A 27,903-nucleotide genomic window follows, 5' to 3' on the forward strand; every position below is an offset into this window, starting at 1 on the left:
GGTTCACGTGGCTATTTTTAAGTGAGCTGCTTTGACAGGTTTAGAAATACCGCATGAAGTTTAATAATAATAACGATGTCAGTGTTTAGCCTCCACACACTGGAGAACACCAGCGATCCCCCCCCGAGCTGCTGTACGATGTGACGGTCAGTATTCTGAAGTGTGAAAAATCAACATCCGTAACTCTGCCACGTGCACGTGTTTTATTTGTCAGAAATTATGTCTTGCGGGTCGTCCTTGTGAAAAACCCCAAGAAACCTTTCGAGCAGTCAACTCTCATGGTAAGGCTCCATATACGATAAGCAAATCGTATCGTTTTGTTAATTAAGGATTCGCTTCTGCTCACCAGTGGGACGTGGACCACTGGAGCACGTTTGCACACAGGACGGGTTTTTTGGCCGTGTTCTCTGCAGCTACGTTTGCTAATGATGTTGGGTCATACACAAGTAGCAGCAAACACAGCGACCTCGGTTTGTGTAGTTTATGTTTCTGTTTGCAATTACAACTATTTCTATGACTTCTCTGTGTATTTATACCACGACCCATTTAGTGCCTTTCTTACGGATGAAATTAGCCCATACGTTTTAACTGGAAACGCGTTATTTTGGGATGTGGACTTGGGGTGTTTTGATTCGGAGAATTTTAATTGTCTTTTAAACCTAATTGGTGAAAGCACCGGCGCACGCGTGTTGCGCCCTGCGCCGGGGGACTTTGTGAACAGCAAGACATGGGCGCTTTAAGGCTGTCCCGTTGAACACTGAGGTGTAGGTCACGGCAGCGCTCAGGAGAGACAACCCAGGTCTAGAGATCCAGCCAAAGGTCCGAAATAACCACAAGAGAGGGGGCTGAGCGGTGATTTCCCCCAGCAACCGCGATCGCTGCGTCCCCACAAACAGCCGGGGCTCGCAAACCTCAGCCTCCCGTGTTCCCTCTCGTGTTCTTAAAGAAGCTTTGGAGTACATTCAAGGTGAATTTAATAACCTCCCGTTATCCAGAAAAGGCAAAGTACAGAAAAAAATAAAGATCTCACCTGCACTTGTATCTATTATGGTCAACTCATGTTAACAGAATGTTTTGCTTTAATACTTGACTTACATTAATACCTCACATTATTACACGTATGAAGCCAAATATGACGCTAACTTAGTTGCTTACAACCTCAAACCTTACTCCCAATACACATTCCAATAAATTTATTCTGTAAAAACAATACATTTTTTTGTTTTCTTTTTTTTTTTAGTTTGTTTTGTTTTGTTGGTTTTTTTTGTCGTGTTTTGTTTTTTTTTTTCTTTTAGTTTTTTACAGTAAACTCGTCAACTACAAACCTTGAATACGCAAAAGATGTTCCAAGGACAAGCAGAACAAGGATTGATAAAACCAGACTAAATATGTTTCCACAATAAAAGCTGGCATAAAAATAAATAAAAATCTCTATTATCACAATAGCAACAAGAATGTACACAGAATAATGGGTTCGGAATGCTTACTTACTAGTCTAGTTCTATTTCCAAAAGGAAAAAAAAAAAGCCAGAATGACAGCATCCTTTTTTAAGCCTTTCATTATTTAAAATGGATGTTTTCTTTTGGTTTCCCATAGGGTTCTATATCACAGTAAGCTTAAAAATGGAAAGCATCCAAATGAATGATTTCAAATTGTGTTGGCATTGGAAAAAATCCTTGTATTAATCTAAAGAAACACAAAAAGACTTTCACTAACTCCACATATAGGAACTAAGTCAGATAGTGTACATTACATCATGATTTTGAGAAGTATTAAGAGTATAACTAGCTAGGTACTTCTAATAAGGAAAGGTACTTGTTACATTATTGAACTTGGCGGTGATCTCAACTCAGAATTTTTCTTTTATGTTGTCAACTGATTGAAAAGCAACAAAATATGGATATAGGGAAACTGGAAATTGTTAGTATGTGGAAGATATGGTTGTAGGCTCGTATGGAGGGGACTCATTTCTAAGATTTACTTGCTTTTAAAAAACGCTGATTTAGAATGACAGAATTTGGAGTGACGCCTTTTCTGTCTAGAAAAGGAATCTCAAACTTGTTCAAGTATGCGGTATCTTCATAAACCTCAGCCACTGGTGAAGGGCAACTTCATGCAACCAAATCGTATGAAATCAAAAATAACCCTTAGAAAAAAGGGTAAAATGTCATTTCTGCAAACACAACAGATAGGAATGTGAATAATGTGCATACAAACTGGGATGCTGTTGATGATACTAATGAACAGATGTGGTGACTCATATCAAATCCAAGAATATTAGACAACCAAACATGTAACCTTCTTGTGTTTTCCCTTAATATTCAGCAGTCATTATGTTGGTTAAGTCTGAAAGAGAGAGAGAGAAAAAGAACATATCACATGTAATGTAAGAAGCAGCATGCTGCAGCAAACGTGGTACAATTAATGCTGTATTCCCATAGCTCGGAGTCACAGGTACCAGTGACCACCTGGTCAGTTTGAAAAGGCACGTTTTTCTAGAGAAAACTGCTTACGTTACACCAACTAACCATATCGCGGCAAAATATTACAGCACGCGGTTCAAAAGTGAACGTTTAGGGCTTTATTCAAATGAGCAGTTTGAGTAACGTACGTGGGCTGGTTTTTGTTTTCCCCCATCACTCCATTTCAAATCTCATCGTGTACTTCACGCATAACCAAATTCCGCATTTCTGCACCGCACTAAATCCCACCGCCCTGCTGGGTTCCAACAGACGAACACCGAGCAACGGGGACATCAACCGTGTTCATCGCTACCGGGGCTGTGTCGCTTCTGAAAGGGAAGGAGTCTGAGCTCCCTGTGAGGCGATGGCACCAAAGGAAGAAATTCCCACTCCACGACCGACTCAAGGTCAGCTCTCGCTTCCATGGATATTGTTACAGTGAGGACAGGATCAGACCGTCCTCGTGGGATCACGGCAAGTGCCTCCAAGTCTGGGTTTCTTGCTGCTGCGCAGAGAGCAGGACTGATGGACGGGCACGGGGGGACAGGGCTGGCGACGGGACACACACCCCGCCGCACGAGCCTGACCCTGAGCAAGCCTGCCCTGCTCCTCGGTGAAGAACGCGGCGCGAATGCTTGTCCACCCACACCGACGGATGGAAAGAAACTCAACGCACACACAGCGTGAAGGAATGAGTTCTGCATTCGGTGTGATCTTCCAAGAAGAAAAATCAAGATCAAGGAATAAGGGGGGCGGTACAGGTTAAATCCACTGGGGATGATGGAATTTTCATTTTGCAGAGGATCTGGAGGAGAATATGAAAAGATATTTAAACATCTCTGCACAAGCTCCTTGCTGCCCTGCTCTTCTCGCACCTGCTGCGTGCGATGCCACGGCTACAGCAGACAGCGCCTCTCTGTCCAACAGGACGAGCACCACGTCCCTCAGAGCCTCATCTACACGTCTTCTAAACCCCTCAGGGATGGTGACTCCACCTCTGCCCTGGGCAGCCTGTTCTGATGCTCCACAACCCTCTCCCTGAATCAGTTTTTCCTGAAATCCATTCTGACCCTGCACTGGTGCAACCTGAGGCCATTTCCTCTCATTCTAAATCCTCCAGGATTTTCGGTTTCCAGCACCGTCCTCCAGCATGACACACGTTTTGCCTCCGAGGTGCCCCAGGAGGCAGCGCTTCTGTCCCCGCTCCTGCGCCGAGCGAGGATGCGGCAGAGCCGAGCAGCCTGCGCCGTCTCCATGGTTTCACGTCTCTCCAGAAACAGATCGACTCGCATCATCTTTGTTTGAACAGGTCTCTGGGCTTTACTGCGAGATCCGGCACAACGCGTGCTGCGCCGACCAGCACTGCTGCGCGCAAAGGAAACAGAAGCACGGAATCTGATCGATGCGAGTGCAACACTTCGGTCATCAATAAAACTGAAGGACAGAGACCAGGGAATAAAATGAAATCACTAATTGCTTTGATTTTTCTGGCACTGAAAATTCCTTCCCCGACAGAGTCTGGCAACAGACTCGGCCATCCTGTACTTTAAAGGCTCCTGCTGGATGGGCAGCAGGATAATTGTTTACTTGCTTTGTATGATCACTGTTGCTCCATGTTGGTTGAGGTCAAAATGGTTACAGGATTCAATGCACACGGAGATGCAAAGAGGGTGTTTCATCTATACCAGCTGCTCTAATCTCAGCTGGCATTCAGACATTTCTGTTTCTCCTGAGCTTATGTGCCATGGCCTGACTTGGCAGCGCTGTTGTCCTGAGCTATACGAAGGCAGCAAACAACGCAGCTCTTTACACCAGACTACGCCACTATTTGACTTTTACATAGAAACTTTTACTGTGCAATAGTTACAACACATTTTTACAAATGTTATCTTTTTCTGGAGGGGTATTTTACCTTACTTCAAATTGCAGAAAAAAATCAAGACAGAAAAACATACTCTGTTTTCATTTTCTGGAAAAATGCTCACATGAACGATTTCACATTAAACAGAGCCCTGAATGTTATGCTTTTCATGCTGATAAAACCCCAAACCTGCTATGCAGCGTAACCAGTGTTATTCTTAAGAAGAAGAGCAAAGGAACCAAACATCTCAACCACATCAGAAGGACACGATGAACCCGCGTTTCTCTGCCCATACCTTGTCTTTCACAGCAGCAAGTGGAATTCTTGCTACCCCACAACAACATCACAACAAAAAATACGTCCTGGACACAGGCTGTTTTAAATATGTTCTCCCAATTGCAATAGTATCAGATGGCAGTAATTTTGGACCAGATTTTGATCCCCTTATTCATGCTGGCAAGCGGTCGCCTCCACAAATAGATGCACTGACTCCCACGTTAGTAACTGATTGTCAGTGTGAGTAAAAAGATCACAGTCCTTTACTCCACTTTCATATTCAGGCCGTACCAGGAGCAAAAAAGCCATGTATTTCATTTCCAACCAATTATTACTTTTCAAGGGCTCAGTAAAATCCCCCAGCTCCTGAAAGGCAATGACGTGCATCCCTACACAGAGAACGCCTCATTTCCCAACACCTTGTCCAGACTGTAACTGAAGTAATTAATACCAAAAGAAACGACTTTCCTCATGGCCTGAGCGCTGACCTTACCGTTCCAATGCTCTCAAATGAGCAGGGACCACGGCGGCTTTCAAACCTCATTAGATGGGTGTTCAGAGAGCAAAAGAAAGAAGCAGCTTAGGTGTTCAGTTATAAAGATTCACAATTGGTCCAGCCAAGAACCAAACACACAAGTCACCGGAGCTTTCAATGTGCGGTGTAAATCTGCTGCCGTGAATTCACTGACTTACCAGCTAATGACAGAAAGTAAATAACACAGAGCCATGAACACCTTTCTGCTGGAATATTCTGTTTATCTGGTACTTGGAGAAAGCCAAAACAATTTAACAGCAGAGGACTGTCATGGGAGGGTTCTGTAACTCGACTTGAGCAAACTCTGGGATGGGCTGTCTTAGCTAATACATTATTAGTTAATTAACATTAGATAATGAAAAGCTGACGTTCAGGCTTTGCATCTTTCTGAGGAAGGAATCAAAGAGGAAACAGGTAGTGCAGGTGGCGTCTCTTCTGCTGAGAGTGCCTGTGGTCCTTAAGAATAGCTGAGAAACTAAGGGATGGAGATAAGAAAATCAAGCAGCTTTGTCAACCCCAGGGATAAAAAACCCCAAAAGTTGAGCCCTTGAACAGTATGAAATTGGCTGAAAAAAACAAAGCATAGCTTCGGAAGTACTTTTATTTGCTCTGGGTTTTGAGTCTTTAGGAAGCCATCGCTTCACATTTTTAAGCTTTCCTCTACCACCTGGAGGTGAGAAATTTCATTAAAAAATAGAGGTGAGGATGCTCCTGCAATCGTTTGGCTCCAGCTGTTAACCCTTCAGGAAGATCCCCATAGTGCTGAGGGTGTGATTAACAGGCAACATTCTCTGGTCTGAAGCGGAGAGACATCCAGGATACTGCAGTCCAGGCATTACAAAACAACCTCATTATTATTATTACTATTATCAAGAGAAAAGCTGCTTGTGTCTAAGGAGGTGGGCTGGAGGAGCTCAGCGCCCTCTGACGACTCGCACTGTGGATGCGCAGCGGGACAGGCAGCCCTGTACCCAGCTCAACGCAGACACGCCGTGCGACTGCCTGTTCAACACCAACTGAAAACCCCTGGTCACTCTTTCCCCCAGTGCCTCGCGTCTGCTAAGACAGACCTGCGGAGACACCTGCTCTGGCCTAAGGATGCCAGGAGATGGAGTGTCCCCTCCTGGTCCTAGAAGAGAATTGCACGACTGACAAATCTAAAAAGAAACAATGAAGAGGATTTACACGTGAAATGCTGATTCTGCAGCAGAAATGCCCCGAGTGAAATATCTGGACGTGAATTTTTCCAAACCTACCAGTGCTTTTATCTCAAGCTGCCCTCAAAACAGCCTCACCATTAGTCCATGCTAATAAAACTCCACCTTTCCCATAAGGTTAAAAGAATCCAAGGTCTAGTTAAAGACTGGTTGTTCACGTGTGAGGTCAAGCCCAAGTGCTGGGGTTGCAGAAGCCCAACTCAGCGTTTGGTCCCTACATGGAGAACATGCCTGAAGTTCAGAGTCATATCCCACCACCGCTCTCCTGAACCTCTCGCCACCTCGGATGGCCCTTATGGCCAGTTCTCTCACTCAAACACCTATTTGAAGATAGGAATGTGTCACGGGGTTCCCTGGCCAGGATGAGGGCAACATGTGCACTGTGCTCTCACCGTGCTGCTCAGCACCAGCCTCCCAGGTCTGTGCCTGAGATGCTGGGAAGGCACAGCGGGCAGTGTCCCCTGCGTCAGCCTCGGGCTCGGCCCAGCTGCTCGTCTGGAGTGTCCAGTTGTGGCCCCTCAGCTCCAGCAGGACAGGGAACTGCTGGAGAGAGTCCAGCGCAGGGCAACAAAGATGCTGAAGGGAGTGGAGCATCTCCCGTGTGAGGAAAGGCTGAGGGAGCTGGGGCTCTGGAGCTGGACAAGAGGAGACTGAGGGGTGACCTCATTAATGTTTACAGATATCTAAAGGGTGAGTGTCAGGAGGATGGAGCCAGGCTCTTCTCGGTGACAACCAATGGTAGGACAAGGGGTAATGGGTTCAAACTGGAACACAGGAGGTTCCACTTAAATTTGAGAAGAAACTTCTTCCTGGTGAGGGTGGCAGAGCCTGGCCCAGGCTGCCCAGGGGGGTTGTGGAGTCTCCTTCTGTGCAGACATTCCAACCCGCCTGGACACCTTCCTGTGTAACCTCATCTGGGTGTTCCTGCTCCATGGGGGATTGCACTGGATGAGCTTTCCAGGTCCCTTCCAACCCCTGACATTCCGTGATTCTGTGATTCTGTGAACGTGACAGGGTCAGAGCTTTTTATCCTCCTGGCCCCACGAGCCACATACCGAAGTCTTTATAAGGCGAAGAGCCACAAAACGCACTGAACCACAGAGAGACACGGCGGCAGGAAGCTCTGGGGACAGCCTTTGAGCGGGAGGTGACAGCAGCTCCCCAGAGGTTGTGTTTTGTGAAAGGGCTGAGGCCGAGCACGCAGCTGGGTGCTGAGGCACCCCGGCGATGTCAGCTGAGAGCCTGAGCTGGCCGGCTTCCCCTCACACCTGGGGATTCGTGTCACTCGGCAGCTCCTGTGACAGCCCGGCCTGGCTGCTGGCCACGGGCAGAGCCTTGGCATGGGAACCGCGCAAGAACTGGTTCTGAGCTGGGGTGTAACGCTGGAGCTGGGAGGTTCATGCCGCTCCACAGGCACAGAAATAGTCATGGCTGTTAAAGGTGGCAGATGATTAACCAATTCCCGTGACAGTTCCCCCGCCAAGCTGCCTTTCTGTAGTTGCGCTCACCACAAAGTAATATTAGCACAACCGACACAAACGTACAAGGAGCAGACCGTGTGTTGTATCCCCTCCCTGGAAGGTCACATCCTAAGCAGGATCTGCCCTAAGCCCTGCAGTACGCCGAGTCTGTAAAGTGCACGTGAACCTCACAAACCCCAAAGAAGTCAGTGGCAGTGAACAAATTTTAAACAACTGTGAACTGATAAGCAGGCTCCCACTGTTCAGCGAGGCAAAATGCACCATGCAATCTGATTCTGCTCTCACATCAATTTTGTATCATTCCATCTCATGGTTTTGAGTAGTTCCTCTCAGCTGACATCTGTGCAAGTGCTGGAACAAAAATAACGCTTATAGTATCTTTTCTCATTCAGTCGTTTCGCTAGAGCAGATTTGTACCAGTGCAGGGACCAGTCCCACGTTTCTGTCCTAGACATTTTCTGAGCACTGCAATGCAATGTAAAATGACGGCACGTGGTGTGCACAGGTCCCTGCAATGCAACGCCCGCCCCGCCCTGCTCCAAAGCCCCCCGGTAGCGAACTGCCTGGGAAGTGAATGATATGAACAGATTACCCCTTCACTGGTTTTCTGCAAATCTGAAGAAGTGTTTCTTGTGTCATTGCCTGCGTCCCCAGCATCAGAGCTGCTCTTATTTTCTTCCTCTTTGCAGTCCTTATCATCTTCATCTCCAGGAGATTTCCGTGACTGCTTGGAGGATTTCTAAAATGATCAACAACAAAGTTAAAAGGTAAAAACCGAGCTTCAGTCATAGAAAAACACCTTTGAAATGTATGTGGAATGCTCTCTGATCGTGCGGTTCCGTGTTCGAGGTGAATATTGGGGAGGATATGTGGGGTAAAAAGTGTTTTTCAGGTGAAGCGGTTGGAGTTAGTGCCACCGGCCAAGCCAGCGGACAAACTGTGTTCAGCACAGGTGACTGTAAGACAGACACAGTAACAGGAGATGGGTATTAGTGTTGGGTCACCTGTAGGTTTTGCTCGTTAATGAAACAGATGGTGCCAGCTTGACAAAAGTTTTGATTATACACAGAGATGTAAAATGAGAATAACATTAGCAGAGCTGCTTTCCATACTTTTTTTTAGTGCTGTCAGCTTTAATATATTAACATTAAAGCCATGTGGAACCGATACATCTTTTCTGCTCCCTTTATATTATGCAATTCTACAGTACAAAAGGATAAATTGTGGCACTAAGCCACCATCTTCCTAATCCTCTGTTTGCTCAGAGTCTTCTGGAAAGAAGATGGTAGACCAGACCTGAATTTCTAATGTAAAACACACAAAGGGGGTGAAATTACTTCATACATTTTGTTCAGTGGATGAACCACAAAACCTCCTGCTCTCCCCAAACTGAGCCTGGATCAGATTGTTTGCTTGCTTCTTTCCATTTCATTCAGTTGTCACTTTCAGAGAAGAATAACACGAATGTGAATGAACACGACTCTTCCACACCGTCCACGATTTTTTAAGCAAAGGACAGAGCTGGAGGCGCACACAGAGCCGGAGGATGTGACTGTAACATCGCTCCCTTTCACCCAGGTGACAAGTGAGAAGCGTATCTGAACCCAGAGCTGTCACTACGCAGGTGATATGTTCACCAGCCATTACGTCTGAGATACATTACTCTTAGCTTCCTCACCTACATTGTCACTTAGACGTAACAGGTCAGGTAGGTACTACAATGTAGGTCTTTTATCTACAAATTAAGTGCCCTCCTCCTTGCTTAATGAATTAAATTCCTCCACCCTCCTTCCCATTCTACCTCCTGTACTTAAGTATTTTACACTCAGCTACAAGAGGAGCAGCCGAGCACATCTGACCCTACCGCACCTCCCAGCTGGGCTCCTGGGGCACCCACGCTGGAGACGGGAGGGCGAAGCTTCAGTTCTCCCAGACAGGAACCAAACCTGAGCTCATGGCTCCCAGGGAGCACACTCCTAAGGCTTTTTTTCCTCTTCATGGGGAAATCAATCCATCTTTGCATGGTTTCCCTGTCCAGCCCTTCTACTCTCTCCCATTCTTTCACTCCTCAAAGTGGTGGAACCGCTGTCTCACAAGGCTGTCCACAAAAACCAGAGCACATCCCTTTGCCCGCTTCAACACCATCGCTATGGTGCTGCAATTAAGATATTAATGGTAAAGAAGAAAGAACAGACTGTGGACAGTATTCTAACTACAAATGAACGTGGGTAACAATGGAAAAGCTCAGAAGGTAACCTTTGAAGTGTAGGATTTTTTCCGTTTTGAGCCTGCTTTTTCATTCTTTCTTTTTCCTTTTCCATCCTCTTCTACCCGATCACCTTCCTCCTCACTGCTGGCATCTGCTGTATTTCCTCCTTCCCCTTCAGTTTCTGATGAGCTCTGTTGCTGAATTGCCTTTAAAATAACAATAAGAATAACAACATAAACAACAAAAATCTCACTAAAATCTACTACTTAATTTTTGTTCTCTTTTGAAGATAGAAATACTGGTAACAGACAGCTTACACTTAATTATTATAGTAAGGAATAGCTCGGGTTATTCTTGCAATTATCAAGAAAAAGGGCTGCAAAGGCAATTTTCTCAGTCACCGCTTGACAACAGTTATCAGATGCGGATTCTGGGACAGCATGTTCTGAAGGGTTTACACAGAAATGTAAGATCCGATAACAAAAAATGTGTTTGCCGGAGAACTAAGGGTTGCTCAGTGAAAAGACCTGCCATGTTCTACTTTGTGCAAAACTATGGGGAGTTTTAGACTTTGGCTGCGGTAGGAGAGTCGTACTCAAGAGAGCAAACGGCTGTTACAAACCACGCGAAGGGCAAGATCTCCGTGCTGGGGAAAGCGAAGGCTGCGCGGGGGCTGGGAGCTCTCTGACAGTCCATCTCCCACAGACTATTCGCTGGCTTTTTTTAAATCCTCAAGTATATGCAAAACATCTGTAGGGCTGAAAATATGAACCAGGAACCGAGAGGGGCAGCAGCTTGTCTGCAGGTGGTCCGCATGGCTGGTTTGTAAGGTTTTGTGCTAATAATGTAATAGGTGTTTGCCTTCTCTTGGAGGTGATTTCTGCCTTCAAAGGACCACATTTTCTTAATGAGAAAAGTTCCTTGGTTTTATACAGCCCCCAGCTACTCTTCTCCCCCTCCAGCTTCACTGATGTTTGCTCGGACATCCAACAGGGAGAGCTGTTGTACAGCAGCTACCGCCTGGGACTGCAGCTGAAACCTCCACCTTCTCACCCCGCACGGCTTTGGCAGCGGTGTCCTACGTGTTATACATGACCAATGCAAAGATCAACAGTGCAGTGACCTCAGGGTCCGTGTAAAATACACTGAACCTGATACAAAAACAAACAACAGCAAGAAGAAGTCGGAAATTATTCATGTTTATGCTGGAGTAAATAAAACCTTCCATTTTTAATTCAGCTAAATCTGCTGCAGAATTTTCCACTTCACCACCCTGGAATATCACAGAAAGCAATGGGCTCCACGGTATGATTAGAATTCAATTGGTCGCGGAGTGCAAGACCACAGTTGTCTTTACATTACACAATTACAAAAGCTGTGAAACCTTCTAGCTCCACCACAACCAGGACCTGCCACATCACTCACACAATATTACACTGACAAGAAGTCTTCAAAAGAAGAAAGCAAGAAAGACAAGGAGGAATAGAAGTGAAAGTCATTTACCTGATATCCAGTAAACTTTACTCCAGGGTTGTTCTCTATTTCCCACAGGCCTTCATTAAATCCTTTTCGCTTGTTCGACTTCCCAAACTTATCTTTATATTCTTTATATGGGAAAAGGTCTTTGGGCCCCAGGAATGCACTGCATTTTAACACAGGTAACATTCAAAAAAGGACTTCAAATCCTCCTCTTAAAAAAACCCCAAAACATTAACAGTGTAAATGTTTTCCCTATTCTTCTGCTCTTTCCACCGTTTGTTTTCTCAGGGTTTTTTGTTTATTTAGTTATTTAACAGACTTGCTTTGAGTTACTGCTGTTGAGTCTGATTTAAAGGATTGTCTCCCCACTCCCATGTTTGATGTTGCAAAATCATGCTGGGTCTCTCTAGAAACAACTAAAACGAGTTTCATTTATTATATTAACTACTGCTGGGAACTGGGACTTAAACAGTTTACGAATGGGATTATATGACGTATTCGCCTGCGATAGCAAGGGACTAAACTTCCAACCCTATGTGTTACAAAGGCAGAATGGCCTAAAAATACCGTATGAAAAGTTAAAATGTAAGGAGTGCCTAGAACCCATGAGCCAAAACTCATCCCTTGAACTACTGGACAGCAAAAGCAGTTTCTTATTATCTATACTGCCAGTAAGCTTGGGAGCTTTTCTCTTGGAATAAGCCCCTCACATGCTCGATTCTATGCAAACACAATAACTATGTTCCTTTCCCAAAAATCTTATAATTTCATATAAGACAAGAAACAATGGGTGAATATAGGCAGATGAGTAATACAAGGAAACAATGAGACACACAGGGTGCTTGTGGCCAAGTTGTTTTTCAGACAGCACAGCAAAGGAGGGATTTTGTGCTCTGCTGCATAAGTCAGCTATGCGCTGGGCCAACTCATTTCAGGCACAGGCAGTACAATGCAGGGAAAAATAATAATAATAATAATAATAATACTTTTATTTTTTGTTTTTAAGAAGACTGGCGATTTATCCTGCTCATCCTACATACTTCACAGTAAAATTCTAACTTACATAAAACTGAAGAAAGCATAGTTTCCTTTTCATTGTTCATCTATATCCAGTGTGTTTGCTGTGCTCTGTATCGCGGTACTGGGATGGCTAATTGTAAGTTAAATTGAAAACAGTGAGGCAAAAAAATACTTCATTCCCACTTGGAAGATTCTGTGTCACCAAGGACCGGAGCTGAGCAAGTCACAGTGTCCTTACTATAATCACTGTCCTACTTTCCTAATGATCTTTGCAATTAACATTAACTCTATGGTCTCCATCACCACGGGATCTTGCAGCCACCCCGTTTCCAACACGCTTATTGTTGTAACGTCACCACGAGGGTGGGAAGTTGCCGGTTTTTGCAGACAGGCTTCTGAGGCGCAGAGATCCGCTCAAGGTCAAACCACCCAGAGGAAAACCCAACTCTCTTCAGGCTCAGTCTAACACCTTAATCACAGGATCATCTCTCTCCTTGCTGTAAACACTATTTCGGTTTAACGCCTGATTCTTCCAAGCATTTATGAATGTGCAAAGTTTCATTCACTTAAATCATCCCAGTGGCCAAGAAGTTTACCGGTACAGAGCCAAGTGGTGGCCAAAGGCATCGGGTGACAAGTGTCACCCGATGAAAGAGCTTCCTTTCAACTACCCAGGAGCCAGAGGGGTGTCCACACCCCGTTGTCTCATGGAGAAATATCTCAGTTATGTAATTATAAAGCCAAGAATGCTTTTCTACCTGAAAGCCAGAGACTTCCAAGCTAACAGATGTCTTGTTAATATTAAAGGCTACGATAGAGCAGGGGATCAGAATACATTATTTTATCTAAGCTTTTGCTAATACTAGGAGATGTCTCCTTGTTGCCAAAAATACGTAACACGGTTCTAACACAAATAACAAAGGAAAACTGTATGGAACTTACCATGAGCTACCTTAATTTAGCTTGACACTAAGGTAAGGAAGTGTTTCTACAGCCTTTTATGTATAGTAAACACTGAAAAATTGGCTGCATCTCTGTCTGAAATAGGTTCATTGGCACGGGGAGAGTGTAAGAGTTTCCACTGCTCTGCTATAAAACTAAGGAGCTCCAATCTACAGTTCATTTTAAACAGTGATGCTTCTTAAATTATTAAGGTAGTAACTACAAACTGTTTTCCTGTTTCGAATGTTACAGTCAGACCATGGGCTACCAAAATAATAATAATAAAAAAGAGATCAGCAGTTTGGGATTCATTCATTTCAGAATAAAAGTGGCCAGTTTTTTTCTAAAAAACAATGTTTCCATTAAAAAAAAATTACAGTTTGGTTTCCAATTTTAAAGGATCATAGTTTTATTCTTTTTTGATTATTTAGTGGCAGTAGCAGTGGATCGCAACATGTCAAAATATGAGGTTGTTTCATTACAGCAATAAGAAGAACTATATTAACTCAAGAGAGGCTATTTTGATCTTTATAAAGCAGAAACTGCCTTTGAAGATTTTGAAATTAAAATGTGCTGTATGAGCTACGGGGCTTGCTGTGTCCTGGAATGATGCTAGAATTCAAAAAGAAACAATGCATTTTAAATAAAGCTTCAAACATCTAAAATGGAATTTTAAAAGTCATCAGAATTTCAGTTTTTCATTTTTCCATGTTTTAGGGAATTCTAGAAAACAGGTTTCTCACAAGTGGGGCAGGAAAGGTTGGAAACATTTAATGCAAAATGGAAACTCTTTTTTTTAAGCTACCTCAGATATAGCTTAAAATGGTCATATGCATTATAATTTTGAAGCTCTGTACTTTGTAGCAATTACTACAAGACATAACTTACCCTTTCTGTTCGGATTCCTTTCTTTCCCTATGAGCTCAGCCAGCTCAGCTCCTCTGGCACTCGCGAGCGCTCCATCTACCACATCCCCAGCGCAGATCTCCCAGGAATGCAGACGTTTGTGAGTTATGGGAGGACTGCGTGAGACTCCGGGGTCTGCTTCCCTTCATTCCTCAAACTACCAGCTGAGTTCTCACACAGGACATGAACCCAAACGCCTCTGAGTTTCTGCTCCCTGATCTCTGCTATCATATATATCCAAGTAAAAACTTTTGCCTCTGAATCTGAGTTCTGATGACCCTTTAATAAATTTATACCGACACTTTTCTTTACAGGAAATGCAGGCACTGGTTATTATTTATGCTTAGACCACGGTTCACCATCCAGACACCTCCTTTCAGGTTTCGCTTCCATTTGTTTGTACAAATGAGTTGGGCTCATAAGACCTATCTCTAGGCTCCCAATGGCTTCAGCCAGGATTTGTTCCAATAAAATCAGGGGAGATGACATGAGCTGCTGTGGAGGATGACGCTTTCAAAAGAAAAGATTACATTCGTTCACTTACGTTTCGTGAGTCCCGAAAAAGAAGATGGGGTATTTATTTGCTGGAGGCTTCACGGCTCCTTCAGGGAGTTCATCAATCTGTGAGACAGAAATGGAGAAAGGATTATTCCCAAATGTGGTGTCCTTCATCCAAGCATCCCCACCAAGCCCTGGAAGTGCTAGTGCAGGTATCCCGTAGCTACAGTACAGGTATCTCGGAGGTCCCGCTGTGTGCTGGGGTGGGGAAGGGAAGACGGCTGCTGATTTTTCAGGCAGGCAGGTCACACAAAGTCAGTCACACTACAGGGAGATGGCAGAAGAGCAAGGAGCAGACGAAAAGTTTCACTCATTTCATGGGCAAAATAATACACAAAGGCAATAAAATCGAGCCTGCTTAAATGAAGTGCTAACTTCAGATGCTGCCTCATCAAAGTCAGCAAAGCCCAGAGGGCTCCTGTCCATCTCACACAGCCACCTGAACAACCTCTGCACCAAATGGGGAACAGATGGCATCTCTGAGATCCTGCAGACGGAAGACTGGACAATCTCCCATCAGTGCTGGTGGTGACGGTGGTACCCAGGGTAAACGCACACCGGGGAGGAAGGCCTGGGACTCCCCTTCCCCTGCAGCATCCTAATAACTGGGTTTGGTCACTGTCCCTCTCTGTACTGCGTCTCTTCTTTCACATTTTACCCCTGGCCCCATATTTCTTAAGATACAGCTGCAGAGCAGCTAGGGGAGGGATGGTCAGGGTCTCCTCCTGACACACAGCCGGGACCGGGACAAAGCCCTCGGGCTGAGCAGTGCTCAGACCCCACCTCCTGACGCCTGAGAGCGGTGGTCCCCAGGCACGAGGTTAGGCCCAGGACTTAGTCTTGTCCAACATCTAATTTTTCAGTCCTCTGCAACACAAATAACAGAGTCCAGGTGCCTACCCATATAAAACAGAAACACAGCACAGCTTTAAATAAGATCTAAGTGCCTGCCTACACAGCAATGGCACTTCTGGGCATACATGGTCATCTATAATTAAGTGTCCAGAGAACCCTCTGGCTAAGGAGAGGGAGCCTAATGAATCTAAATATCTACAGGGCAACACAGAGAGCAGGTGAATGGCTTGCTGCCTGGGACTTGGGCAACTCAGTCTCAACATCAACATATTGAATCCTGCCAAATGTCACTGGAACTGAGACCAAAGCGCTGACACACCAACGCTAGACCAAATCTGCTCCTCAGCAGAGCCCGAGGACAGAACCTGCATGTTTTCACTCAGGAGGCCAGGCCCACATGTGCTTTTCTTCTCTTTTCCTGCCAAAGGACCCCAAACGCTCAATTCTTGTTGATTAATAAACACCAGATTGTTTTCAAAGGATGTTCTCTTTCACTGGAAAGCATCTGCTGGCTGCATAGCTCTCAAAGGAGTAGGAGCTTTTAGAAGAACTGAAGTCCTTTTGGTCTTTCTGCAAGGCCACCTGTTGGGGACAGAGAAACCAGAGCCACATGTGGAGCTGTCACATCACAGGACTCCTCTCTGCAAAAGAAATGGATGCCCGTCTTTTGGGCTCACGTGGAGCATTCTCTGAAGCTACACCACAATCAGGGGACGTCAGAGCACTTCCCAACCACCCCCTGGCACGGGGCTGGGGATGGCGGGGCTCTGGCACGTTGGGCAGAGTGTCACCGTGCACTCAGTGCCCAGCGCGGTCTGCAGGGGACAAGCCGTGATGGTCAGAGGTGTCACAGCATTTGTGGGCACAGCAATTACACAACTTCTTTTACTTAAGAAAGCTAAAAAAATGATAAATAAAAGGAGAATCTAGTATTTAAATGCACACAGAAGGAAGACACACTGGTGGGAGATGGAAGCGTGCATTCACTTTTAGCTCGGCTGTGTGTAAGAAGGAACTGAAACGACTTGACAGGCTGTTTGGTGTCCTCTTCATCATCAGGAGTACATAAAGACTGCCAAAGATATTATTCTAGATCTCATTATGTTCTGGCATTAACTATATAAGTAGGTGCCCATAATGTGGTTATTTGCTCGCTAGTTCATGATTTACATACAGGCATCAGACTGTAACAGTGATAAAAGGACTGCAGGGGCCGAACACCGCAACTCACTTTACAAACTGATGGTGAGTGAGGCAGATAGTATGTCCCATTCTGTAACACATTGTGTGCCTTCTTAAAGATGGAAGTATCTATGTGTCAGACCAAAAAAGGCCATGCTGGCAGTTTACCAAGTACGGGGTAATACACCCCAACTGTCTGGATGCCATAGCCATCTTCCTCCTTATTATGACAACGAAGATGTCCAGAGATCTCTAGACCCCAGAAAAATGTGAACTCCCGCGACCGAGATGAACAATGTCTGCTGGGATTTGAGTGCAAATCTCATTTGGTTGCTTGAAACACAGCGCCAGCTCTGTGCTGTGTTACAGAACAGTGCAGTCCAGTTACTGCCTCAGCCCTTTAAGAATTTCTCATGAAATAAAGCAAACAGCTGTAAATGATCAGTAAAGTGGAGGAATGAAGACATGCTTAGGAGGGAACGCTGATCCGAAGGGAACGGGGATCTTACATCACACAACGTGCTATGCTCCAAAGCAGTGCGGATCTTCTCCTAAGCAACACCCCAAGTGGAGTTAAGCCTCTTGTATTCCCAGCACCTTATACTGTTAGGTAAGGAGAGACACCGAATCGACAAAGGACAGCACACACGTCTGTCACGCAGCTCACCTGCTCCTCATTTTGTGGCACATTTCTTTATTCATCCGAGTATCCCCTCTGACTATGTATCATCACAGGAAACCATAAAAAAGCTTCTCCTAGCTTTTGGAAGTTGGCATACACATACAAACACATGCAGTATAAATCTGCACTAAACAGCTCAGGGATAGACTGTTAATGCTCCCGCTCTAACATTTCACTGCGCAGCTGAGGTCAAGACTTTTCCTGCCTTCACTGATTTTACCGTGAGCTCCCCAGCTCTCAGGCTTATGTCGCTAGTACTGTAATGAGGTTGAATATGAAGTGACAGTGCTATCTTACAGCCATTTAACTCCACAGCAAAAACTCCAGCTCCAGGGAATTCAGTGAAGGACAAGACCCTCTCTGCCATTAGGAAAGATCTCTTCCCTTTTTACCTGCTTCACACGAATCCCTGCATTAGAGACTATGAGACGGGAGCTTTGCGCAGTCCATCCATTCCCAGCAAAACCACCTTAATCCTCTGTGAATGCCAAGCCCCTAAGAGCTTATTTAGCTGCAGAACAACCCCAGCGCTCCTCGAGGACTGCTGCTGTTTTGTGGTAACAGAAAGCAAGCCATACAAGCAACCCTACTGCAGCCCTCTGCTGCTGCACTCAGTCACAATTTACTCCCATTCGACAACATGTTTTGGTTAAATATGCGGAAGATTTGAACCTGATATTTTTCCCCGTATCAGCAAGATCAAAGACAGAGAGAGAGGGAGGGAGAGCGAGCAAGCGCGTGAGCACACGAGTGAGAAAAGCATCACTGCTTCGAACCGGGAACAAAAGAGATAAGTGCACCCATACTAGGACACAGCGTTGTAGTCACAGAAACCTCACTAATGACTAAAGCATCTGCCTGTCAGAGAGTCAGACTGCGACTGCGTTTTGCTCCTGGAAGGAAACAAACACATTCTAAAGTGCCCGTTATAACCTGCAATCAAGCGGGAGGTTCATCCCCTCCTGAACCAGAGCAGACAGTGGGCTGGCGCTTGCTGCACAGAAATCAGTGAGAGCGCTGCATGGCGTGCAAATCTGATATGTGCATCAGCAACATCATGGGCAGTCGCTTCAATTATGGCTAAAATTAAAGCAGGTGGTTTCGGGTTTCGAGTTTTATCCCCTTTGCTCCCGTTGCTGTCATATGCTTAATGAATAACAACTGCTTTCTTTTTGCACAACCTCAGCAGAGCTGCGCTTCCCAGCATTTGTTTGCCAACCGAGCAGCAGAGCTTTAAAGACATAACTGTGTTTTTTGTTGGTTTTTTTTCCCAGTAAACAAATGCCGGGCTTCTAGGGTCAGGAACACCGAACAGAAAATTCAGCTTGGACCCCTCAAACCAGAGCAGGGCTTTATCAAATGGTGTTGCTAGGGGCTACCAATGTGCAGGCAAGAAATCTGTCTCCTTACATTGTAGTTTACAGGCTGGGATGTATATGCAGCCTGAATATTTTGCTCTCGGTGACGAGTAATTGCTGACTTCTCAGGTAGCATTTGCAAGCGGTTCTCAGAGGCTGGGTTTGGCAGGGCTCACTGCAACCGCTTCCTCCCGGTTGCCATGAGGTCAGGGACCCGGGGAGAGAGGCTCCGGCTGGGTGGGTTGGACTGGAGTCCTGCCAGAAGGACACAGCAGAGCTGCCCACCGAGAACAAGAGCGGCTCCCGGCAGCACTAACCATCGCCATCGCTGCTGGTGGGATAACGCAGCACATTCCAGGCAGGCGGTGGAGCTCCCTGGGAGGGCTGGTGCGGAACCAGAAGCAGCTGCACCCCCGCCTGGGTGTTCTGCTCCGCGGAGCTCTACAATACATTCCCTGCAGAACGGGAAACATGTCTCTCCGAGACACAGAAAACGGCAAGCTTTGTCTGTCCGCGTGCCTGCGCGGCGCAGCTGTCTGCGGAGCTGACACGCCGCAGCAGCGAGGGAAGGGCAGCTCTGCCCACGGAGGCGGAAGGGCACCCAGATGTGTCTGCCTCCCCTCGCAGGGACAGCAGGTGCCACGTCGCGTGGCTATCACGAAATCTCTGTGCTGTGGATAAGCTGCTGCTCAGAAGCAGCAATTCCAGGCGGGCTGGGTGGCTTTTGAGCCAGACCCTGTTCCATTATGTTCCAACAGAATTTAACGCTGCAAAAAAATAAAGGCATTGTGCAAAAATACCTGTCGAGTCCACATGTAGAGACAAGAAAGCTTTACTTCAGCATACAGAGATGCTGATATGGGCACTGAAACCACAAGTCCTTTTATTTTGCAAAAAGACGGAATTAAAACTGCAGAGCAGTAATCGCTGATTGTTTTGACATACTACAAATGCCTTTGATTGGCAAAGCACACAGAAGCACAGCAGAGATCAGTATCTCCCCCTGAAATCCCCGGAGTCGCTGCACAGCAGTCGAGCAAAGGCCTATAGTATTTTTGCTGGAAAGTGGTTGAAGTTGCTTATTATTGCCCAACACATGCAAGCAGCTTGATCTTTTGCAGTTGGCTTATTAGCAGAACTCTAGATGGATAAAAGCAATACTCTTCAAAATCCATTATTAAAATAGGATATTTTGCTTTTCCGCAATGTTTTTATTCGGATGGATTTAATATGCTTTTTAATAGCTAATGCTACTGGGAGTCAGCAGTATGGCGGTAGCTCTTCTAAACCATTATTTAAAATACTGTTCTGTAAAATGTACAATATTAATTTTTTTCCACCCAGAGGATCCTAAAATGTAAAAAAAAAGAAAAGAAAAAAATATCCAACCTCCTCCAAGCTAAAAACTGTGACTCAGACTCTAGTACTTAAATTGAACAGCAATCCAACTAAAGCTGATTGGAGACTGTAGAATTTTCCTCTCATTTATCAGGGCTACATGGTATTTGAAGCAGAGCACAACTCCTGCCCCAATGTACATCACACACTAGAACTCCTAGTGTGAAATGCTGGCACATGCACTTTTTCACCCATTAAAGAAGATAACCCTGTGAAGGGCGAGGCTAGAAGCAGAATCCAACTTAATAAGGTGGAATTGCACTGCTACAAAAGGAAAAAAAATTAAGAAGTCTCTGGGCATGGAAGAGTGCCACCAGCAAAAACAAAACGCAAAACAAGATTAAAAACAGCGGAGCATACTTTTGAGCGCTGCTGAAAAAGGCTGAAGGGTATCCTGCAGACAGCCAGAAATGACAATATAAAGACATCAATCCTCCTTTTTTTCTGTACATGCTCAGGACCTCAACGAGATAGAAGACAATGAAGGGTTAGTTGGAGTCCAAACAATGCTGGCAGGCAGTGTCTCACTAGGAAAGATCAGCAGTCTTGCAGCTGAGATCAGCCCCTTTACATCCCTAATTAGCAGCATATTTTTAAGACAGAAAGTTGAAATACAGTTTCTGCAGAGCTGCTTTAATCTTCAATATGAAAATGGGGCCAAAGCTTAGTTCTGCGTGACTGGTATCTATACGCATGACTTTGTAGATAACAGATCTACCCATGTGATTCACGTTCCCCGTGAGCTTTTGCGGCTGGTGGGCAGCAGACAGTCCGAGGAGGACACAAAGCCTAGTTAGTCCTGGCTTTGCCACCAGCCTCTGGGCTGACCGCGGCTGGTGGGCAGCAGACAGTCCGAGGAGGACACAAAGCCTAGTTAGTCCTGGCTTTGCCACCAGCCTCTGGGCTGACCTTGGCCACACCGCCGCATGTCCTGCCCGCTCACTTTTACAAACGGGGGCTACGAAACTGCTCTCCTTCCAAAGCACTCGAAGTCCGCTGCTAAAATTCTAGGCATCACTAATAACAAGCACTTGCAGCTCTGCCAGAGGAGGATTTCAGGTTACCAAACTGTAATCCTCCCGGTGTGCACACCCCAAAAATGCTGCAAAAATGCGCTGTTTTCTCCAAAGTGTTTCCCTGCCACTGTGAGCAAAGCAATGGTGCTACCACTAGGACTTTTTTCCCTAAGGAAAGGCTGTGATCATGCTGTTTTCAGTCTGTTACCTGCAAGAACTCAGGGACACATTGGATGGTTTTGCCAGACCAGAAAAAAAAGGGGAAAGGCCAAAGGGATATTAGTTTCCCTATGTTTTGTGATGAATAGGCTGTCCATCAGCAGAGGGACACACAGTCCATATGATAAGACGGTTTGCAATGCGGGCTCCTCCAAAACATCAGACAACGGGCAATCCACATGCAACAAAGCCAGAGAAATAGAAACTTTAAGTTTTATGGTTCACAAAATTACTTTTTATTTGTGGATGGGTGGGGAGAGGTTGTTCATTCTCAACAAACATTGCCAGATCTGAGGCATTTTGTGTTTTCTGTCCTTTAAGCATAGTGAAGCTTGATTCTCCTTTCTCTGAATTATTCCTGAGATATCAAAATACACCCACCTGAGCCACATAGTGAAGCCACCAACACCAAATGAGAGCAGCTCCTCATGACCAAATCTGCTTATACTACTTTATCATCTTACTACAAATATTTTCATCTTGAAATATAAAAATGTGCAAGAAATGTACATACAAACATGCCTTTGGAAGCCACAGAGCAACTAAAACTAATTAACCAGCCAAGACATCAACAAATGAGAAATTTTAGGGACTGCACATTCACAAACACCATATTTCTCTCCTGCCACTCTCTTCTCACAAGTCAAAGGGACATGAAAAGTCATATAACCTTCCCCTCCAAGTCCTCAGATAAATCTTGCCACCTTATCTATCACATCTGCTAGAAAGAGTGGATACATGGTGTAAGAACTCGTTTTTGGCCTTCCAGTATTTGCACTAGAGTTTTACTATTTAATTGATTTTGTTTGAAGGAAGAATGTTATATTCATGAGATAGGATTTTTTGTCCAGTCAAGCTGATCAAAACCTTTTCAATCGGATGCAGCCTGTCCAGAGCGTCGACATTTAGTCAAATACACACAACCAAAGTTTATACTCAAGGCTCATCTGTTCCCCATATCCAAAGCTCCATGTTCCACTGTTAAAGCTTTTAATAAAAGAAGTGTTGCTAGTCCTTACACTGGCAAGCTTAAAGCAAAAAGGTAAGCAAACTTCCGTAAGATTGCAATCTGCTAGGCTTGGCTGGCTTAATTTACTATTTCTTTTCCAATGTAATTTACTTCCCCTAAAAGTCAGTTAAAAGAATTGGATTGGCACGATATTTCCAGGCTGAAGAATACTGAGTGTCCCTGCGCAATATTTGGTCTGGCTTCCCACAAAGTACACAAAACCCTGTTGACACTGCAGCTTGTGGCTAAAATTGTTTTGAGCAAGGCAACGTGAGGGATGGAGACTGCAGGTCCCAGAACACGAGCCTCCAGTGCGTGTCAGGGTGAACACAAACACGCTGGACACAAAGAAGGGAACAATCTGCTTTGCTCACTACAGCCCGCAGGGAGGATTCCAGCCTGACACTCCAGAGGTTGCAACGATCATCTGGGCCTTTCGGTACAGAAAACCCTCCTGCTTGTCTCCTCCGTGACCTGTTTTGTCACCGTCAGCTGCAGCTGAGGAGTATAATAATATCAGGGGAGTGAACGCTCTTTGTCACTAAACAAGTGCCGGCTTAAAAAAAAATGCTTACTGTTACGTGGGAAAAGAACACAAAATCTTTGTCCTTTGAAAACACAGAACATTTTTAGCGTACCGCAACCCTCGGAGGTTTGGGTGAAGCAGCAGAGGTGACTACATGAGTGTCCTGAGCATGAGTGTTCCAAGGGAATGGATGAGTATGATCACCAAGCGCCATTGGCACAAAGTCCGACTATCTCGTTGTGATGCAAATAACACGTACAACGACAACACGTACGTAGCCTGGGGAGAACGGGAAGCAATGAAACCCAACTGCAAAGCCAATGAAATGGAGTGACATACAATCGTTTTTCAAAGGCAGGTTTTCCTGTTTACTCTGCTGACAAACTGCAGAAGAGCTCAGCATCTGTAGGAAGCCCAGGGTCACTATAAACCCCCTCGCTGGCTGTAAATAGTTGCCTCCATTCCTCCCGCAGCCTTTGCCACCATCTATGGTACAAAACAATTAAATCATCAGATTATTTTTTAAAACAGAACTTTTGCCTGTGTTGACTGGGCCACTAAACCCACGGACTGATGAGACCCGTGGAGTCACAGTGGTCTCTGCGCAGCGCTTGGACCCAACTTGGGTATTTTTACTGGGTTTGCTTTCAATCTCTGCTCAGATTTCCAGGAGCTGTCACTACGGTATCAAATGCCTTCTCTGCAAAGTCCCTCAGTCTAGGTTAAACTCTTTGGAATTTTAATCTGTCTGCCCAAAGAGAGTCAGGAATGAGTTTTTCCAAGCCAAGTCATACTCCTCCCCACCTGCCTGTCTTTCTGCTTCCAAAACCTCAAATGAGAGTTTTCACTTAGATTTGGCCAAAAACGTAATATTGCTCAAATTTACTTAGTCCCTGAAAGATTAACAATGTTATTTACCAAAATGAACATTTCCCTCAAAAAATAAAATATCTCAAGAATTGAACTCTTCACATAAAAATATTCAAAACACTCCATTATGTACATGCAGACCTATGAAATTAAATCCTAATTACTAAACAATGTTAGAAAAATACTTCTCAAATGAAATAATAAAAACATGTAAGACAAAAAGATGTACTTTTAGAGCTATAAGTGGCATTAATGTCAGAGACAAGATGAACATATCAATATGGTAGCGACCAGACTTGCTAGGCTGGCATGCCCATAATTCTAAAATATATATTTTACATCACAAACACTAAATATGACTTTCAAGCATGTGAGTACTGTCTTTTGATTTACACGCATTAATCACGGGCTGCAGTTACACTCCAGAAGTGACAAAGTTCACTCCAGAACCTGCTTTCTTCCAAAAGCCGCTGATTTTCTCTAACTTGCTGTCACCGAACAAGACCAAGAGCTTCTGCTCATTTCTAGATCAGACTTGGAGAGGTAATCAGAAGATTAAATTTAAAGGAACAATTATTTTAAAAGGATACACACTGTCAAGGGACAAATTACACATGTAGAACTGTAATAAGCTGTTTTCCTGCACATATTCAATTTTTAAAACACTATTTCTGAATCAGGAATGGCACCCATACTAAGCAGGGGAGCTTAGCACTCTCCCTCGGCAGCTCGGTACAAACCCATGTTTTAAATCAGGTTACCATTTTGTTTTAAAAAGCAGCTCTAAAGAACCAGCATATTATCCTGATTCATATTGTGCAAATAACTGGGAAAAGGCAGTTACACATAAAGGGAACTTGGTTAAGGAGACATATATCTGGAACTAGGCAGGACACGAGGGAACAGGGCACATACAAATTGTGCAGGGATGCAGAGAAAGTGTTTATATACACCTTGTACAAATCAACAAAATCCAAGCAAAAGCCTTTCAGCCAGTATTCAGAATTGTAGTTCTAAGTGTCACTTGCCCTTACTTTTAATGCACTGGTGATGACACATCACCACGCTCCACAACCCAGGAGTTTTAGCTCACACTGCTTTTAATTGTGGAGATCCCCAAGTCAGCCTGATGGCGTCCTCTGCAACAACCCTGCCTTGGAGACAACCCCAACACGCCTGTTATCACACCAGGCCAACTGCATTGCTGACATTAGACAAACAAGTGAACTAACACCTTCATGGAGCAGCAAACGTTTCAGAAGAAGTATAAGCTTCTCCTTAAAAGATGGTTCCGCTTGCTCCCACATCTGCTGAAGAAGCTGGCGTTTCTTCTTAGCATATTGCCACTAAAATCTTAATTATTATGGGCTTCTAGAAACTTAACAGCTAGAGGGCTTGATCATGCAAGCACAGCTGGGCGTACAGTTTGGCTGCATAAACAAAGCCTTTGTCTTTGTATGATCAGGTCCCATCCAGCACAATAACACGGCAGTTCCATACACAGGTGAATCCATTCATTTGTAAGGCAGGAGATGGCATAAAACATCTTCCAAAAAATAAGGAGAAAGCATTCACAGCATTTTAATGCTGACGAGCCCTGTCTGACAAATGCGTCTTCTCTAATCTGTTTTCATCTTTTAACAAGGAATTGTCATTTTAGCAATACAAAGAACCTGCTCATAAAACTGACCCACGCCCTTACCAATAAAGAGTTTCAAACAAAGTCATTCAAACAAGGGCAGAGAAAACAAAATATTAATAGACAGAACAAGCTTATTACTGGTGATACATCATTGCAGATGCTATTAATAAAATACTAACCACAAGGCTTAATAACTTCATGCTACCTTCTTCTAAAAGCTGTGATAGAAATACTGTGACAAAGAAAAATAAAGTTTGCACAGGAGGAAGATTTTGAAGAAGAAGAACTGATAAAAAGCAGCAAAAAGGAGTACCTGAAAATGTTAACATATGTGAGCCACCTGATCCCCACACCATATGAAAAGAATTATCTGTTGAGTTTGCTGCAGCACTAATATCTTTCCAAAGCCCTGGTATTTGGAGAGGCACCGCAGGAAGGAATGCCATCTTGTATTTTTTCTTGTTTTCAGATGAACGTTTGCCTTCTCCCTTAGGCTGTACTCCTGCTTTTTGTTTCTACAGGCACGGCAGCACACGTAAGCAGTTTTATTGAAATCAAGGAATCTTTATGCAGTCAAATTCATTCACTGCCTTTGGGACGTGGTCTTCACAGGTATCATCTCCTTCTTGCCATTCCGTACCAAGCAGGACGGCGAGCAGCCTGCAGCCCCGCAGCCGATCCGGGAGCACCCAAAATCCCCAACACGGTGCTAACAGCACCCGGCTAAGAACACAGCAACCTCAGCTCTGCAAACGCTTCCACGTGTTTCAACCTGAATGAACGCTACCTACTTGGATTCCAGATAACGGTATCTGAAGAAATCCTTACCGAAACACAACTTTACACCGGCTTTGATGGAAACAGTGACATCTGGGCTGAAAACCAACCAGCATCTAATTAGTTTAAGAAAAAGATGACAAAAGATGCCACTCCAGTAGGGCAGAGTGCCTGGCATGAGATGCTTTGCTTAGGCGCACCGCTTGCCAGTCTGCCTCACTGAACACTTTGGTGTTCTGGAAGAGGCACCCGGCACAGTAAACTCGGAACCTTTGCAAATATTAAGATAAATATAGTCTTTTATGCCCATATGTATGTATGTATAAACATGGAGTCACCCCGTGATGGTAAAACAAATATGACAACTGACTCACAGGGACCTAGGTCTGTGAGAAATAAGAACTGCAAGTAAACCGAAATTCGGTTTGCAAAAGGAAAAGGCTAACACATCTGGGAAAAGGCATCGGCAACAGAAGAGAGGGAAAGCTGGAAGCAGCAATACTACAGGAAGCCAATAGTGGACCACAAGTTACATTGGAACAACCAATGTGCTGCAAAGGTCAAGGCGGTATGCAGAAACCCCCATATGCAAACACACACCCAGGCAGACAGCTGGCACACAACCCTCACACGCTGCAACCGCACCCAGCACAATTATTTTGGCCCTGTGCAGGACATCACCATACAGGCCGGTAACAAGTTGAAGGAAGCTAAAGAAAAATACACACAATATTTATGTCAACGCACGCACCAGAAAGTAATCAATGGGGCTGGAGGGACTGATTTACATACAGTGATGAACAATAAATTGTATCCCAGGGAAGGAAGGCCATGAATGACCGGCCTGACTTCTATATGAGGTGCAAATCACAGCCCTCCCTGCCTGCTGGCTCTGCAGCCCCATGGCTGTTGTGACTGGTGGTCTCTGCACAAGCAGCAGGAAAGAGGGAGAGAAAACTCCTCGAGAGAAGGAAGGACACAAACCACCCTTTGAGGCGCAGTTCTCTGCTTTTTGGCACCCTCTTATGCTGCTTTGTCAGGATGGACAACGTATGGCACACGCTGGTCTAAACGCCACTCAGACAGGGCTTCCCTCCCGCCCTTCCACCCACAGCTCCTGCAATGGGAACATACTGATACTCACCACAGAAAAGTGGAACCCTAAGTGCCCTACACTTAAAGTTTTCCCAAAAGATACGTGGAGGAAGAGCTGGAGGAACTGCCACCTAGTTACCATCAACAGGTTAGGGACAAGGGTAACAGCCAGGAACAGAAACCTGGATTCTGGTTTCATTCAGACGGAGGAGATTCCAGCTGAGGACGATACCCCGCCCTCCAGGAATTAAGAGAAGGGGTTCACAGTATCCCCCTCCTGGAAGGTTGAACACTGTAAGATGTAAGATTAGTGGAGCTGAAGAAAAA

General features: G+C 45.0%; 1 protein-coding gene across 3 annotated transcripts in view; it reads right to left on the bottom strand.

Annotated features, from left to right (window-relative positions):
• Positions 1 to 957: 957 nt before the first annotated feature.
• Positions 958 to 27,903, bottom strand: part of HDGFL3 (HDGF like 3) — a 35,928-nt gene continuing 8,982 nt past the window's right edge. For all 3 annotated transcript variants that reach the window (XM_065076483.1, XM_065076485.1, XM_065076484.1), the window contains 5 exons: positions 14,934 to 15,010; positions 11,546 to 11,684; positions 10,090 to 10,248; positions 8,426 to 8,572; positions 958 to 2,347 (listed from right to left, as the gene is read on the bottom strand). In XM_065076483.1, the coding sequence (XP_064932555.1) occupies positions 2,342 to 2,347; positions 8,426 to 8,572; positions 10,090 to 10,248; positions 11,546 to 11,684; positions 14,934 to 15,010 (528 nt within the window). In that variant the 3' untranslated portion in view covers positions 958 to 2,341. The remainder of the gene's footprint in view (positions 2,348 to 8,425; positions 8,573 to 10,089; positions 10,249 to 11,545; positions 11,685 to 14,933; positions 15,011 to 27,903) is intronic.

The sequence above is a fragment of the Columba livia genome, chromosome 11 (genome assembly GCF_036013475.1).
Source record: "Columba livia isolate bColLiv1 breed racing homer chromosome 11, bColLiv1.pat.W.v2, whole genome shotgun sequence".
Taxonomy (NCBI): domain Eukaryota; kingdom Metazoa; phylum Chordata; class Aves; order Columbiformes; family Columbidae; genus Columba; species Columba livia.